At 39.1% G+C, this 17,052-nt stretch overlaps 1 protein-coding gene and 1 long non-coding RNA gene across 2 annotated transcripts in view; one reads left to right on the forward strand and one right to left on the reverse strand.

Annotated features, from left to right (window-relative positions):
• Window positions 1–7,888: 7,888 nt before the first annotated feature.
• On the reverse strand, window positions 7,889–8,834 carry LOC135087037 (uncharacterized). The gene is made up of 3 exons (XR_010260662.1): window positions 8,749–8,834; window positions 8,224–8,345; window positions 7,889–7,973 (listed from the first exon to the last, which is right to left on the reverse strand). It is a non-coding gene; the product is annotated as an uncharacterized LOC135087037 (long non-coding RNA).
• A 2,381-nt stretch (window positions 8,835–11,215) lies between these two features.
• Window positions 11,216–17,052, forward strand: part of LOC135086618 (glycerol kinase 3) — a 43,771-nt gene continuing 37,934 nt past the window's right edge. The window contains exons 1-7 of the mRNA XM_063981367.1: window positions 11,216–11,612; window positions 12,367–12,540; window positions 13,043–13,190; window positions 13,411–13,562; window positions 13,775–14,023; window positions 14,420–14,589; window positions 15,542–15,677. Of these exons, the coding sequence (XP_063837437.1) occupies window positions 11,370–11,612; window positions 12,367–12,540; window positions 13,043–13,190; window positions 13,411–13,562; window positions 13,775–14,023; window positions 14,420–14,589; window positions 15,542–15,677 (1,272 nt within the window). The 5' untranslated portion in view covers window positions 11,216–11,369. The remainder of the gene's footprint in view (window positions 11,613–12,366; window positions 12,541–13,042; window positions 13,191–13,410; window positions 13,563–13,774; window positions 14,024–14,419; window positions 14,590–15,541; window positions 15,678–17,052) is intronic.

Raw genomic sequence — 17,052 nt, forward strand, 5'->3', positions numbered from 1 at the left:
AGAAGATGACTTTACATCTTATGTCCCGAAAGATTTGTTTTGATGATATTGTATTTTGATGATGTGTTTTGATGAATTAAAAGGAAGACTGCTTATTTTGAAATTAATTTGACAAAAAAATGCTTGTATTATTCAAAAATGTTTTGCAGTCAATGTGCTGCTCGTACTAGTTACTAAGCCATTGCACGTTTTTTCGTGTTAATTTTTTTCTAACAATTTACATATTATTTGTGAAGAAGACTGTTATGTCCACATGATTTAGAGAAATCATTTTTTTTTTGTAAATTTTTTTTCTATGTTTACGAGGTACAAAATGGCTATGTCGATTTTTATGTGATTTTTACGACTGAATGAAAAAAATAATTTTCAAATTAATGTTAATTAATGTTTTAATTTCTGTTGTTTCTAATTAATAGTATATTAACCATATTATTATGTTATTATTATTATTATTATAGCTTTATAAATCCACAGTTATTACAGTTTTATTTAAAATTAATTAAGTATTTCTCTTGATTGTGGCCCCACTTGGGTAAAAGCCTCCTCCATCATTTTGATGGAGGGTGGTGGTCTACTTCCCCCACGGTGACCAGCCGTATTGGGAGAGTTTTTGTTGTATAAGATGTTGTTGTCGTTTACTGTAGGTAGTTGAATTTTCGTTTCCGGTGTGATGAGTTGCATTGGTTGTATTAGTTCCTGGTTTCGTTTGAAGCGGAGTTCGGTCTAGCTCGAAATGTATCGAATCTCTTGTTAAGTTTTTTTGGAGGGGCAGCTGTTATATTTTTAGTGTCTTTCTGATTTTCTTTTGGTGACTTAGATGGTGATCTTTTCCTTTTAGCTTCATCCACATCCCTATGCTTGACTATAAGTTTGTCGTATCTTATAAACGCTATCTTCCCTTGCCTTTCTTCTTGCTCTTTTTTCTCTTTTAGTTCTTTCCTTTTTATAAGGACATCCCTTGGGTAGTCTTCAGTAGCATATAATGTCAGATGGAAAGTTTTTATAGTTTTTCAGGACTTCGTACTTTCGCCATGTCAGTGTAAGAGTTATGAGTATTGGTCTCTTTTTCTCGGTATTTTTCTTCCCAAGTCTTCTCACATTGCTGATTTCCCACTTGTCCCAGTCTTGCATTCCTTCGACTTTTTGGGAGATTTTATTTAACATCTCTATTACTTTATTCCTGAGGTCACTATCGTTTGCTTCATTTTCAGGAACGCCGTGTAATATAATGTTGTTTTTCCTAGTTTCCCTTTCCAAGACTTGTACTCGCGATTGTAGGTTTTGAACTTCTTCTTTTAATTTTATATTCTCCTCCAAAAGTGGTTTCAGCTTTTCATCTATAGTTTTTGAGAGGCTTGTGTTGAAACTTTCAACTAACTTTTCATTTTGCATCTTGAAGTCTGTTTTCATTTCTTCCATTTTTGCTAGTATCACTTTCAAGTCCATTTCTACTATTTGGTAGATTTCTTTTGTTTCTGGCAATAGTTTTGCTGTGGCAACACTGACCCAGTGACAGTTAGCCGGAAATCGTTCACCGCTCTTTATTTTGTTTGGCGTTTAGTGGGTAGTTTTCAAGTGATTTTTTATGTCACTGTGTTGTTGGATGATTTCTCAAATAGTTTTTTTTTTTTTTCCGTCTCGCGAGTGTCAGTGCGACGGTCCCTACGTATAATAACGTATCTGAAAACGGCCAATTTTACAGGAGAGCGGTTTGAAGGTTTAAACATGTGTAGCTCGCGTTCTATTTATCATACATTGATGAAATTTGGTATAATAGTTTTATATGAGGTATATTTTATAAATCATGAAGAATTATCAAAAAATATTCTCAATTAGTGTATTATTTGTCATTTACTCACTTATACAACGGAAAGTTTCTAATTACAAATGACGTAAGTGGTACTTACTGACTTTTACGTTGGATTAATAGATTTGTTTAAATCATTAACTGCCACATAAGTAATTGTACATGGGAACAAAGTTCAGCTACTACTGACCGTAACTCTCATTCTAGGCCCATAGTCCTCCTCGACGAGGCTTAACAGCGTCCTGCCTCGTTTCCCAGATAGTTGCATATTGGAGGCACTTCAATACCTTAAGATTCTTCCTTATCTAAGGGGTCTTTTGACTGAAGAATTCCTGTAGAACCGGTAAATTTTCTTTTTCAATAGTGCCGGCCAGGTTTGACACCATGGCATCGAGCCCGAAGATCCACATGGGTCTTTTTTGAGTTCGATCTTGTGGAACATTGGATACGACTGGGTACTAAATGGAACCCTTTTCAAGGGCATGGACATTTCAAGGTATCATCTGCCATGCAGATAGTTTCATCATTACAAGAATATCGTGATAACTTTCAGAGCCTCCCCTCCAACAGCGAGGCGGCTTGCCTGGGCGCCACAGATGGCATTATGCTCGCCCCAGGCCAGGGACCACATATATTTAAAAGCACCCCTGATACCTTCACCTGACGCCCACATCACTGTCAAAGCTAAGGCACAGATCAAATATCTAAGAGTAAGAGTCCTGTTAATCACCAGTGGTGCCAATTAGTGAGCGCAAATACGGTGACCTCCATCAACAGCCCTTTACAGTCCACTGCTAGACTATGAGCCTCCTCCACTATAGTGGAGGGTTTTGCCATAATCTCCACGCTTGGCCGGCGGGTTGGAGATCGCAGTTTGAAAGATTGATGTTTATCAGAGAGCGCTGCTGCCCGTTCTCTGTTTGATATGTAGTCCCTAAGTCGCCTCTTACGACGAGTAGAATACATTTGTCACCAACCCCTACTCTTCCCGCGGGTGTCGTAAGAGGCGACTTAGGCACTACGGTGACCTTAATTGTATATAATCAGTGGCAGCTTGCACTTTTTCCAATTCGTCGACGTGCGTATGGAAGACAGCTTGCTTCGTCGTGGCTGCTTCCCTAATTTGGAAGTCCGAAAACTCTATGTCGGAAGGCTATGGAGAAAGGCCAGGAGCTCTATACTGGCACCCTCAAAAGCATAATTCTGTACAGGACTCCCATCTAAGGCATCACCCTCGTAGGGAAGGGTAACGCTACCCATCTTCTAAGACCTTAACAGGCCCAGAAAGTCTACAGGGCTACATCGTAGGCTTTAACGCAGCGTGAAGAACGAGGTGAAAGCTCCGCCTTAGGAGGACAGAGAGGCCGTTTGACGTGAGACTCGCTAGCCTGTGCTGTAGTCTAGTAGTTGATAAACTACCTAGCCGTAGCTAAGTTGGGTCACCGAACCTTATTCGCAAACGTGCAGAAGTTTAAGGTTGCTCGAGCGATTTCACCATGACTGGGCACGGATCCTTCGAGCCCTACCTGTATTGCGGTGGCTAGGAGCATACGGCACACCATATTCTTGCGGGATAGCATAGTCAAAGCTATGTGGACGGTAACAAAACCTGGGTGGTAATGAATCACCTCTATCTGAGAAGACAAGGTGCCGAAAGAAGCTGCGGTACGATAGCGCGACTACGAACCAAGTGCGGGTGCATTTGAATTCACTCCAGGGAAGGTGACAGTATGATTGCCTCCTATCTTCCTTCCTCAGTAATGGCCAGCGTAACGGGGTCGTGAGGCAGTACGGGAGGCATTGCATAAGCCACCACCACCGTCTTTTGACGGTGAGTGTGTGTGCGGGAAAGCTGTGTACTTCCAGCTGCTCTCGTCCCAACTGTCGCCGTGTAGGCGGGAGGTCTTTGTTCGGAATCTCACAGTTAGCACTTATAGCGAGTGACGGGTGCATCAGGGCATTTTTAGTGGGTATACCTCATCCTTCTGACGGGTATGTATGCAAAATCATGTAAGCAGGTAATAGTAGCTTCTGAGTTAATTGAAACTTTTGTTTGTAAGTGTTGCCTGCTTATATTTATTTCTGAATTCCATAATATGCTTGATAAATAAATAAAATATTTTTTTACGATATTTTTACAAACTTGTATCTTATAAAAAGTAGCATAGGAGAAGAACTTGGTTGCGTTAAGTCTAATAAATGACCCTAGATACTTCAGTCGTGTTGTATATCATATTTTATATTGTTTTGTCTTCACTTTTATCTCCACCAGATATTGCTAAAATACAATTTCTCAGCGTAAAACACCGTTACTGGCACTAACTTATAGACATAAAACAAACTTTTCCAAAGTAAAACATTTATAGTGGCAGTTACGGCTAGAAGATACTTTAATTTTCCGACGTAAAAATATGTAAGTGCCACCTACTTACAATAGTAACTTTAATTTTCCCTAGTGAAACAACGCAACTACCAGATTCCTACAGTTAAATGATTAATTTGCCGTTGGTATAATGTTGAGTGAAATAAATTAGGTCAGAAACCATAGTAATACCTATTTCCTTCATAAAATACGTATCAATTCACTCGACCTGCGCGAATGAAAGTGGCAGTTGCGGGGTTGGGCGCGCGGGGTTAAGCGTGCGGTCCAACGTAAAATTTCGTAACTCCCACTAATGCAATTTTACTGCGGAAATCGTTCTAATTTTGTAGTTGCGGGATTTGTTTTTTGACGTTTTAAGGTTCAATTTGAATAAAAACTGTATGTTTTTTGAACTGAGCCGTAACTGTTGGGTGCTCTGAAGGTTTTGCAAACAAAAACGGCAAATCACGGAACTGGTAGATACTGAATTGTACGTAGGGACCGTCGAGTGGCTACACGTGTTTCAGGAAAACAATTAGTTTTGGTGTAATTACTAGTGTAATCTTTTACAGAAAATCAATTTTAAGCTAAATTATTACTAAAACAAGGGTGGTGGTACATAAGTTTATTTATTCTCGGTAAGTTTTAACAAAAATGGACCCTAGTCCTCCCGACCCGCCTGATCCTCCAGATCAGACGGATACAATGGAGGTCTCCCAACCCTTATTCTCCCAAACGGCAACTAAACGCCGCCTAGATACGGAGGTTGACTCCGAGCCCGCCAAGAGGACAAACACAGACGGATCTTCACAAAATCATCAATCGGTGTACACACATCCCTCACTTGTGATTGCTCCTAAAATCTACAGCGACCAGGACAAAGGCCCCTTTATCGTTCACGTTTCCCATGTGGAAAATGAACCTTCTTCCCCAGCTTATATACAACCCATGAGATTTGGCAAATTTCTTGTGACTAACAAGATACAGGGAATTATTTTAGACGGAGTCAAAAAAATTGGCAGAAACAGGATTTCTGTCGAATTTCTTTCATCCACTGCTGCTAACAATTTCCTTAGTAATGAAATTTTGTCCATGTACAAATATGTAGCTTCCATCCCAACTTATAACGTGACCCGCATGGGCCTCATTCGAAATATCCCTACAGACTGGACCATGGACGAACTCGCTGAATCCTTGACTACCCCAGACGGCTGCGGTATCCTTTTGAAGGCGCGCCGTCTCAATAGGAAACTAGTTCAAGATAATCAAACTTCCTGGGTCCCCACACAAACAGTCGTAGTCACATTTAAGGGTCAAGTTCTCCCGGAAAGAGTCTTTTGCTTCCACAACTCATTACCAGTTGAGACGTACCAGCTCCCAACTATCCAATGCATGAACTGCTGTCGTTTCGGCCACGTCAAGTCTCAATGCCGGTCCAAGCCAAGATGCTACCGATGCACTCAACCACACTCCGCTGAGGAATGCCAAGTTACGGAAGACAAAGCCACTTGTATTAACTGTCAGGGCCCCCATTTTGCATTAAACAGGTCCTGCCCAGAGCACTCTCGGCAGAAGGCAATCAAGATCACCATGTCTCAGGACAATATCTCCTACTCCCAGGCCTCCTCCCAATTTGCGCCAGTTCGTAGGTCATATGCAGACATTGCTAAATCCCCATCACCCCAAAAATCCAACCCCACTCCTCAATCTTCCTACCCCCAATCCACTCCCTCCACTCAATCCAGCTCTTACAGAAAGTCCATCCCACGCCCATCCCGTCCTCATACGCCATTGAATAAAGGGTATGACAAACAGGCACACCAAGCCATAATAGGCAACTGTGCCTCCACCCTCCCCAATGGCTGCGCTTTAGGCGATGACTCTTTTTCCTCCTTAGGAGAGGAGAACCTTCTGGACCTGGTTCTCTCTCTTATCCTCCAAATTGTTTCTGGCCGTAAAAACACCTTACCGTCCAACGTTGCGCAAAAGCTTTCCCAAATCTCGCAGTTAACTTGCAATAATAATGTCGACAGAGGTAGTCCAATGGAACTGCAAAAGCATTAGACGTAAAAAACACGAATTAACATTTTTGATTAATAAATATTCTCCATCGGTCCTAGCCATCTCGGAGACATGGCTGGTGCCTGGTTCACACTTTCGTGTATCAGGTTACTCGTGCCTCCGGGATGATAGAACCGATGGTTACGCGGGAAGTGCCTTACTTGTAAGGCGCTCTCTCCGCTATACCCAACTCCCTCTCCCCTCGCACAGTCAAGACATTAATGTCGTGGCCGTGCGAGTATTTGACATATCCTTTCTATCCGCTTATATTCCTCGTCCTAACTCTTCCTCTATTAATGAATTACGCTCTGCCATTATATCCCTTCCTCCTCCTGTCCTCATTATGGGTGACTTAAATGCCCATCACGTCTCATGGGGCTCATATCACTCTGACTCCCCTGGATCATTGCTTTTGGATCTTTTGGATGATTTGGACCTCTGCATTTTGAACAATGGCTGTCCAACGAGAAGATGCGCGCCGTCTCAAAACCCAGCGTCTGCCGTGGATGTTTCGTTTTGTTCACCTAATTTGAGCTCAATTCTTTCCTGGAGCGTTCTTAAAAGCACGTTCGGTAGTGACCATTTTCCAATTTTAATTTCTCTACCGAATAATAATTCTCCAATAAATCGCCCTCCTCCCCTCTTAAAATATAAATTAAATAACGCTGATTGGTCAGGCTATTATGCGTCGGTTAGAGAGAAACTGAAGGACCTACCTAATGTCACTAACGAGAACGCTCTTGACGTGTACTCGGAGTTTGTGAATACCCTGCTGACATCAGCTGATGCTCATATCCCAACAAAAAACCCATCTAGGAAGGTATCACCTCCCTGGTGGGATGCAGAGTGTACTGCTAGTGTCCAAAATCGTAAAGAGGCTGAAAAAAGATACAATCGTTCAATGACCATGGAGAATTACATCTTCTACCAAAAAACTGCTGCGCAAACCAGAAAATTTCTGGCCAAAAAGAAGAGAAAGGGCTGGATTAAGTTCTGCGAGACTATGTCTCCAAGAACTCCTTCCTCAATAGTTTGGAAGCATATCAAAAGATACCGCAGGTCTTTATTACCAATGAATGCTCCTTCAAATGATCCCTCAACATGGTTAAATTCTTTCGCTGACAAATTGGCTCCTCCTTTTGTTCCTTTCATGGATAGCTTCCCTTCTCCCAGTAGTTTTCTTCCTCATACAAACAACCTCGATAAGCCCTTTTCATTTGAAGAACTGTCATTGGCTCTTGACGGTTTAAAGGATTCTTCCCCAGGGGTAGATGGAATCCCATACTCTTTTATATTAAAATCCCCCGAAAAAGCCAAACATTACTTTCTCGACACCATTAACTCTTTTCTTGATCTAGGTTCTCTTCCGGAATCTTGGAAACAACAGATAGTTATTCCAATCCCCAAACCAGGAAAAGAACCTTCAGACCACAATTCCTACCGTCCTATAGCTCTCTCTTCCGTCCTTCTCAAAATAATGGAGCACATGGTTAAAAACCGCCTAGAATGGTTCTTAGAATCCAGCAACATCTTGCCTAAGTCCCAATTTGGCTTCCGTAAAGGGCTGAGCACTCTTGATAGTTTGAGCATCTTGACAACCGATATCCGAGTAGCTTTCCAAAATAAAGAGTTCCTTGTTGGTGTTTTCCTGGACATAGCCTCCGCGTATGATAACGTTTTGCTCCCATTGCTCAGGCAAAAATTGCACTTGCTGAGTATCCCGGAGAAACTGGTACGTCTCATCTGTAACACATTGATGTCTAGATCAATAACGGTGAGATGTCAAGACTCTTCTGTTCCTCGTTTGATATGGAAAGGCCTCCCTCAAGGGTCTGTGCTTAGTCCCCTACTCTATAGCGTTTATACATACGACCTAAACAGAACAGTTGACTCTTTCTGCAGCATACTGCAGTACGCGGATGATATATCTCTGTATTACTCCTCCAAATCTATAAACGAAGCAAGCTCTCGTCTAAACTCAGCATTAGATTACCTTAACTCTTGGATGACAGACCATGGACTCTCAATTTCTGTTCAAAAATGTAGTTGCGTTGTCTTCACCAGAAAACGTTCCATTCCAAATTTAGATATATCATTGAACGGCGATAGCATTCCCTGCAACAATCAAGTAAAATTTTTGGGATTAGTTCTTGACACCCGGTTGTCAGGTATCCCGCATTTCAACTATATCCTTGGAAAGGCAGAAAAAGGGTTAAATATTCTTCGAGCCCTCTCGGGTGCCTGGTGGGGTGCTCATCCTTATTCCCAAAAGCTACTATATAATGCTATCGTTCGTAGCCATTTTGACTATGCTTCATTTCTGTTAGACCCTTGTAACAAATCCGTCCTCGATAAAATTACTAAAACCCAATCTAAATGTCTTCGCATAATACTGGGAGCTATGAAATCCTCGCCTATCAACGGTTTACAGGTTGAAAGCGTGGAACCTCCCCTCTATTTGCGTAGACAATACCTCAGTGACAGATTTTATTTAAAAGTTTCTCAAAATTCAACTCACCCATTAAATGACAAATTAATCCTCCTCTCTTCACTGATCAACAATGACCCCTCCCGGAGTTTGCCATGTATCTTGTTAAGTTACCAGAAATTTAACCGTCTCCCCACTCCAATTGAAAAAATTACATTGAATCCCCTTTTCTCCAACAGCTTTGAATCACTACTTTACCATCCCCCCATTATTTTAAACTTTGGTATAACGAAAGATTCATGTTCTGCAGGCCAAGAATTTATCAATATTGTCTCCGAACACTGGCAAGGCTGGCTCAAGATATATACTGATGCTTCTAAGCTGGACGAAGGTGGATGCACAGGTGCTGCAGTATGGATCCCAGCATACAAAATAACATTGAATTTTAAGTGTCCTCCTGTTACATCAGTGTTCACCGGAGAATCTGTTGCTATACTTGAAGCTATTCGCTATATAATCTCTCATCAACTCAATAACACTCTGATTTTCACCGATTCTCTAAGCTGTCTTCAATCCATTTTAGCCAATCCCTTCAAATCCAAATCCAAATTTCCAATAATTTTCAAAATTCGAGAAGCCCTATATCAGTGTAATCAGCTGAATTTAAAAGTCGTTTTGGCCTGGATCCCAAGTCATCGAGGAATTCCTGGTAATAAAACAGTAGACTCATCCGCCAAAATTGCTATAACCACTGGCTCGTTGGAACATTACAAGTTATATGCGCATGACGCTTCCTCCCTGCCACGCAGTCACCTTTACAAATCGTGGAATACTCACTGGGAAAAGTCTAAACGATTGGCTGGTAGATATTATGCAGACATCCAACAGAGCATTCCCACAAGACCCTGGTTCTTTAAATATCACCACTTATCTAAAAGGACTGTTTCCATTATCTGTCGCTTGCGTCTTGGTCATGCTTGTACCCCGGTTCACCTTGCAAAAATGCGGATTAAAGATAATTCCCTATGTGAGTGCGGCTTAGACGAGGGATCAACCAACCACATATTTTTCAATTGTCCGAAAATTGGCTCTTCCTTGTTTGATTTTCTTCCCAAAAAATTCCCACTCCCTACTAACATTAAGTGTGTCCTTAATTGTAATAACCCTTCCACTTTAAAATCCCTTGTTAAATTCATTAACTCAAACAAAATTAATTTGTAGGTGAATGGTACTGACATACTCTCTAATCTGTGACTGTTTGGCAAACGTTTTTAAATTATCCCTCTGAGTGACAAGTAACTTTTTTTTTTTTTTCCCTAATTTGTCACCTGCACTGCAACAACAACATCCCTTTTTTTTGTCTCCCATAATTGTTTGTTCTTTTTATATTTTATTTTCACGTATTGTGTTGTCTTATTTGTGATGTCTGTTTGTTTTAGGTATATAAGTTTGCTTAGATTGCAGCTACAAAATTTTCTATTTTTATAACAACAACCACTGTGTAAAAGCTGCGCACGTGACATTGGCGGAATAGTGTGCCCTCAGTGGCGAAAAAACGCAAGTTCATCGCCATAAACCAAAGAAGAAGAGATTTCTCAAATATTTCACACTCGGAATATTCTCGTTTGCACCTGATATTCAGCGAAGCTAACGTTTGTGGTTAAAGTTACACCAGTTAACTATAGTTTTCGGTGGCAAACGGCACTAATCGCGCACTTTAACACTGTGTATTTACGATTGTAATCAGGAACCTCGATTTACGTTGTGAACTGTTTGACAACCGGAAACGGAAAAAAAAATTATTATGTTACCAAATAAAAAATATATTACTTTTATTAGTATGAGTATATTTTTTCTTCATTTGAAATGTGGAGTCCCAGGGTCTCCACCTTACACTTAACGTAAGTTTTAGTCACCATGCAAACTGAGGGTTAAAAAAAAAAAGAGTTTTAGCGAATGTTTTTCGATAATAATAAAACGCAAATCCATGAAACGTTTTTATACGACCAGTCACGTTTCGGTCTTCATGGAATGGTCAAAATTTATTTCGAATTTAGGTAAACGATCGATGATCAATTGTATTTAAAGGCACTGGGTCTCTATCAGAAGGAACTCTAGGGGTGGAATCTCCATAGGCGTGGGTTAACGGGCAAGGAGATAATATCTTGGACGGTTGACAATCACTTTTCCTACAATTTAACGTTCCACCAAACTCAACACGCTTTCAAAGATGACCTCGCAGCCGCCTGCTCACACTTGACATGACACAACTGATTGACAGTTATCTTTTTCTGCGCATCAGTCGGGTGTTACGTTTAGGAATCACAAACCTTCCGCTCTACAGATTTATACAGATAACATAATATTAAGATTGGTACTATTAATCATCAATAATAATTTGCAGCATCTGTGTCCGGCGCCGACATATTCATTTTCCATCCATGAACAACCTTACACAATCGCTCCGCACCCCCCCCCCCCCCGTACGAAGGTTACTTTTTTTTATATTTCTGGTAATTTCTGACAAGACCCGACTGGCAACACTGATTTAATTGCGTTGCGCTGTCGGTGTGCGGTTGACGATTGTCGAAAACATTGTCTTCTTCTCTTTTATTTATTTGTAAAGTTTTGTGTGGTTTAGTTTGGTTTCTTTCTTCTTGAGCTTCTTTTCTCGCCTAGAATTTGGTCCAGTAGATAAACGGGACTGAGTGATGTCTGAATTTGGTAAATTTGGCCCTTTGGTTGGCGCTATAGATGAGGGAACTTCAAGCGCAAGATTTATTATTTTCAAAGCAAATTCAACGGAAGTCGTTGCATCTCATCAAAAAGAACTAGAACAGATATTTCCTCAAGAAGGTTGGGTAGAACAGGACCCTTACGCCATTTTAGAAGTTGTAACAACATGCATACAAAAAGCTGTGGAACAACTGGAGAGTCTTGGCGGGAAAGCCAAGGTAAGTACATAATATCAAGACCATTCTGTTGACTTATTTATTTAATTTAAGCAACTACCGTAAATTGGCACTTAATGTCTCTTTGGTTGTCTTATGTTTATTTCTTTTTCTCTGCATTCTGATTACATAATGCATTCAACAATTAGGTGCAGCTTGGCTCAATGTAGATTTTTGGTACCTACCTACTTGTTCAGTGATGGTTGACTTGTAGCCAAAAATTGCCAATTAAAGTCAATTGAAACAAGCAGTGATTTTGGTTTCAATGTGAAAATAATTACACAAAATAAACATAATTTCATAAAGAATATTGCTTGTTGTAAATAATCTGATGACCTATTTTAACATGCTGTGTGCTGCGTAGTTATAAGCTAACTATCTTGCAAATATGCGAATTTTCAAGTTTATGCAGCGACTTATTGAATCATGGTTGCTGATATTTTTTTTTATTGTTCGTTCCATCATTCATTCATTTCAGCCGAAAGACGTCCACTGCTGGACAAAGGCCTTTTTATTGTATTAATAAAGTATTAATTTCTGTAATTTGTTATTCTAGTGTGCCAAATAAATGTATTTTCTTTCTTTCTTTCTTTCTGATAGTACTACAGCAGCTAAATATTATCCATGACATTTATCATTAAGCATAAGTCACTACTATGAAGCAACAATGCGCTATATCAACATTTTGTATATTTGTGTTTCGAGCTTGGCAATGTACTTTTTCATATTGAAGTTTATATGTATATTAATTTCTTAGGACATAATAGCGGTGGGTGTCACCAACCAACGAGAAACTACCATAGTGTGGGACAGAAACACCGGTGTGCCATTACATAATGCCATTGTTTGGTTGGATATGAGGACCAAATCAACCATCGATAAACTTCTCGATACCGTGCCAAATAAGACAAGAAATAAGAGTTATCTAACAGTGAGTAATTTTACTAAGTTAAGAATAACTTCATTTTATAGCTGATATTAAATATCATTCTAGGATATCCAATAACCTTGTATGTATGTGTCATATACAAGACTGCTTATCTATTTGTTAGCTTACTATTAATGTTCAGAATTATCATTTATAATTCTGAGGCAATTATCATTTAATATCCTGTATTAAAGTTATCACCAGTTACTTATTATGAGGCAATATTTATATGATTAACGTGAAACTAGGCCTAATTTTATCTTGTATAATTCTGATGTTTGCCATCGTTTGGAAGTGTTTGGTATATGTGTTACTGTAAAATTGTGAATTCCGTCAGCTTATAATCTGATATAGTTAAATTAGTTTCACATTGACTTATTACGCACCTTGAGAAGAATGGCTATTTAGTATTTCATTGCCAGAAGAAACATTTAATAAAATCATAAAATATTTTGAAGATTTTTAAGGAATGAAAACTATTTAAAAATGTTTTTATTTGTTACAGCCACTTTGTGGATTGCCTATGTCCCCATATTTTAGTGCTGTAAAATTGAGATGGCTGAGTGATAATGTGGATGCTGTTAAAAATTCCATGAAAAAGGGTACATGCTGTTTTGGAACTGTTGACACTTGGGTAATTTGGAATTTGACAGGTAACTTACTAAAGATTTATCAACATTCGCCTGACAAGCAAAAAGTCGTGAGTTCGATTCCCGCCTTAGGCAGTTCGATTGTTTAATGTTATTTGTTATTTATTTTGAGAAGTGACTAATTGCTAAGAAATTTTAATAGCTATCTATCAACATGAACACAATAATGTTTTTCTGATGAAAATGTATAATTAATTAAAATGTGTAAAATAAACAATTCCAGGTGGCCCAAATGGAGGAAAACATGTTACAGATGTCACTAATGCTTCAAGAACTATGTTAATGAACATAGAAACTTTGGAATGGGATCCATTGTTGTTGAAGTTCTTTGAAGTGCCTAAATCAGTTTTACCTAAAATCAAATCAAGCTCAGAGGTATTTACACTTTTCCTTTCTCTCTTTAGCCTGATGCCTAAGCTACATCATAGTGTCCTTTGTGATTCACTATGCTGTAAAGTAATATGATCTCACTGGCTTACATAAGTTGTTTATTACTTGTTGTTGTTATTGTTGTTTTAACTCAGTGTATCAGCTGACACTGATCATAAATGGACTAAGTCTTGATATTTTCATAAAATGTGTTTCAGGTGTATGGGTACATACCGGAAGGACCTTTGAAAGATGTTCCCATTTCTGGCTGTCTCGGAGACCAACAAGCTGCTTTAGTTGGACAAATGTGCCTACAGAAGGGTCAAGCCAAAGCAACATATGGCACTGGTTGTTTTGTACTTTACAACACGGGAGAAATCAGAGTAAACTCCAGTAGAGGGTTGTTAACTACTGTTGCATATCAATTGGGAAGTAAAAACCCACCACATTATGCCTTGGAAGGATCTGTAAGTATTATTTAAATAACAACAATAAAAATACATATCTAGAAAGTTCTGTTACGAAGAAAATTTTCCACAAAGTTCGTAACTTTAGTACATTATTCGCGATAAAAAAGTCGTAACATATTATCTCTCAGCTTAGCGACCGGATAAAGTAAGGCTTTCGGTAAGGATGCGTCTTACATGATGTGAACAGATGAGTAGGCAACTGCTTTGTGTTGCAAATAACATTCAATTTAACTTAATATTTTAAAATACTGCTTAGTAAGAATTTTGTATTGGTACAATACTTAATTATTACCATTTTCTTAAAGCGAATGAACTATAGACTGCCTACCTCTAAATAAAATAATGCCCACCAACTGAGTCCGCTAACTTTTACTTGATTTAATTTACTTTTAGGTAGCCATTGCCGGAGCTGCATTAGGTTGGCTGAAAGATAACTTAGGGCTTTTGGAGAGTGCCAGAGATTCACAAGCTATTGCGGAAAAGGCTACAGTTAATGGTAGTGTGGTATTTGTACCAGCTTTCAGTGGATTGTATGCACCTTATTGGCGTCAGGATGCGAGAGGGTAAGCAAGTCGTTCACTTAGGGCGCCTTCAAATAGCAGACGGCAGTGTGGTTGTTTCAAAGCAGCAGATTCAAGTATCATAGTGTTGTCAAATAGTAATAAGTATAACCCAAACTGACCAAAAAGTTGAACCTTATTCCAATTGCAAAGAATACTTTTGGCTACTTTGGGCGTTACTAACTATTTGATGCTGACTATACAGAAGACAACATATCAAGTTAAACACCGTGGCATCTAATGTCTTTTGTATAGTGATTTGAAGTTGCCCTTAACACATAAGAAATGCTGTTAATACGATGAAATGTGATAAAACTCCACATCAATCTACCACACCACCACCACATTTACATTTATTTATTAGGCCGGTTTCCACCAAGGCGGGTCGGTGCGGAGCGGAGCAGAGAAGTTTTAGGAATAGCCAATCAGATTCCAATATTTGCACATCAACATCTCCACTCCGTCCCGCTTCGGGGTAAATGGATCGCGCGGAGAAGAGCAGAGAAGTGTCGGGCGCAATGATTATTTTTCTATAGAATTTGACAGCGGCGACGGCGCGGCGCGTAGTGCTGCGGAAAGGAGCGGAGATGTGCGGAGCGGTGCGGTGTTTCATAGATAGTAATAGACTGCTACGCACAGCTCACACAACTCTCGTCTCCGCTCCGCTTTAGTGGAAATAGCCTGCGTGCTTAGCCGCACATCTCTCATCTCCGCACCGCTCCTCCTTGGTGGAAACTAGCCTTAGAGTGTAATCTTTGTCTTTCGCTTAATCAAAGGTTACAGCTTGATAGTTTGACATTCTGTTTACTACATATTTTATTACTAGAAAGGTCGAGACTATCTGGTGTCGGTTTTAATAGCCTATTATTTCTTTTGTTTGCTACTTTTATTATTTAAATACATACCTACATTATTATGCTAGAGATAACTGAGAGATAAATAATTTGTATTTCAGTGTGATTTGCGGAATTACTGAAGACACTAATTCTAATCACATCATTAAAGCGGCACTGGAAGCAGTTTGTTATCAAGTAAGGGATATTTTGGATGCAATGAATCGAGACTGTGGTATTCCTCTTCAGTTTTTAAAGGTAAATTTAAATAATAATATTATTAAATAGCGAGCTTAACTTTAGTTCGTTTAAGCTTCGAAAAAACCAACGCGTGCGCTATGGCGACGGCGATGGCGATCAGATTTCGATGGGTTCACATTAACGCGTCCTGTCATTGGTCGCGGCGATCGGCGATCAGATCGCGTCCGTTTGGCTGATGTTTACAGATCTCTATTCCTCTAAATGAAGAGATCTATAAACAAATAAAATCTCCGACGAATGTAGTGCCAATAGGCAGGGAACCGACAGCCATTTGGGCTGGGTTCTGCGATGGAGCGCATGTACCTGATATTATGATGATAAGGAATTAAGTATGAGTTTACAGTCCGTGGAAGATTTCTTTCAAGAAAAACAGTACTTGTGGGGAATTCTTAGTCTCTGCTACAATATCCAACATTCCTGTATGTGTTCACTAACTGTTATGTAGGAGACTATATTGTTCTACTATTTGCTATGAAATTCTCTATGAAAAGAAATATTGAAACTAGGAATATAAACAGCTGTGGTATGCTTTTTCTCTGTTGTATGCGAATATGCGATGCATTTTTTTTTGTCTATTCTGCTACTTGGCAATGTGTTTTTTTGTTTCGTTGGTTATTTTATTGGTACGGTAAAATTAACTGGCTTGTAGGAGTTCTTTAGTTTGATTTCCTATCCATTTGATTGTCTTATTCTCATCTTCATGTTTATTTCTCTGTTTCGAATTTTAATTGAATGAAGAACGCTGACTGAAGAAATGATTACTTTTAAGATGAATTTACAACCGTTGTTCGTTCGTGTGATCTTGCTGGTAGTCGAGTGAGGCTCCTTGCTCGTATACAACTTCAGACGTATTCTGTGCGCTGATAGATGGCCGATAGATGGCGTTAACATTCTCTCTTTTGAAAACATAGGTTCTTGGAATTTGTTGTGTTTATCTTGTAACTTGGAATATTTTGTGATTTCTAAGTTTTCCAGTTTTTTTTAGGTTTCGTTTCGATACTTACCAATGCTACGTTATTAGTTTTCTTCGCAATGAATGGTCAGGGTAAAATTAACAGTGCTTCAATGTAGTATACATTGAAAAATGTAAGTCGTAGGTCGTTTTTACTACTCAAAAGAAGTAATAAATAAGTAAATATAAATCATCTTATCAATTTATGATGATTTATATTTACTTATTACTTATTTTGTCAGGTATTAATTTGGTTTGAAAGTTTTAAAGGATATTGGCTTTTAAGCAAAGATGTCAGACAAACCTTTTTTATTTGTCTTAGATTGTTTACTACATTGAGATCTATCGCTAAGTACACACGGCCACACTGTTAACTATCCATTTCCGTTTTTGCTCTCGCTCTCATCAAATGATGATTCT

This window comes from Ostrinia nubilalis, chromosome Z (assembly GCF_963855985.1).
Source record: "Ostrinia nubilalis chromosome Z, ilOstNubi1.1, whole genome shotgun sequence".
Lineage (NCBI taxonomy): Eukaryota > Metazoa > Arthropoda > Insecta > Lepidoptera > Crambidae > Ostrinia > Ostrinia nubilalis.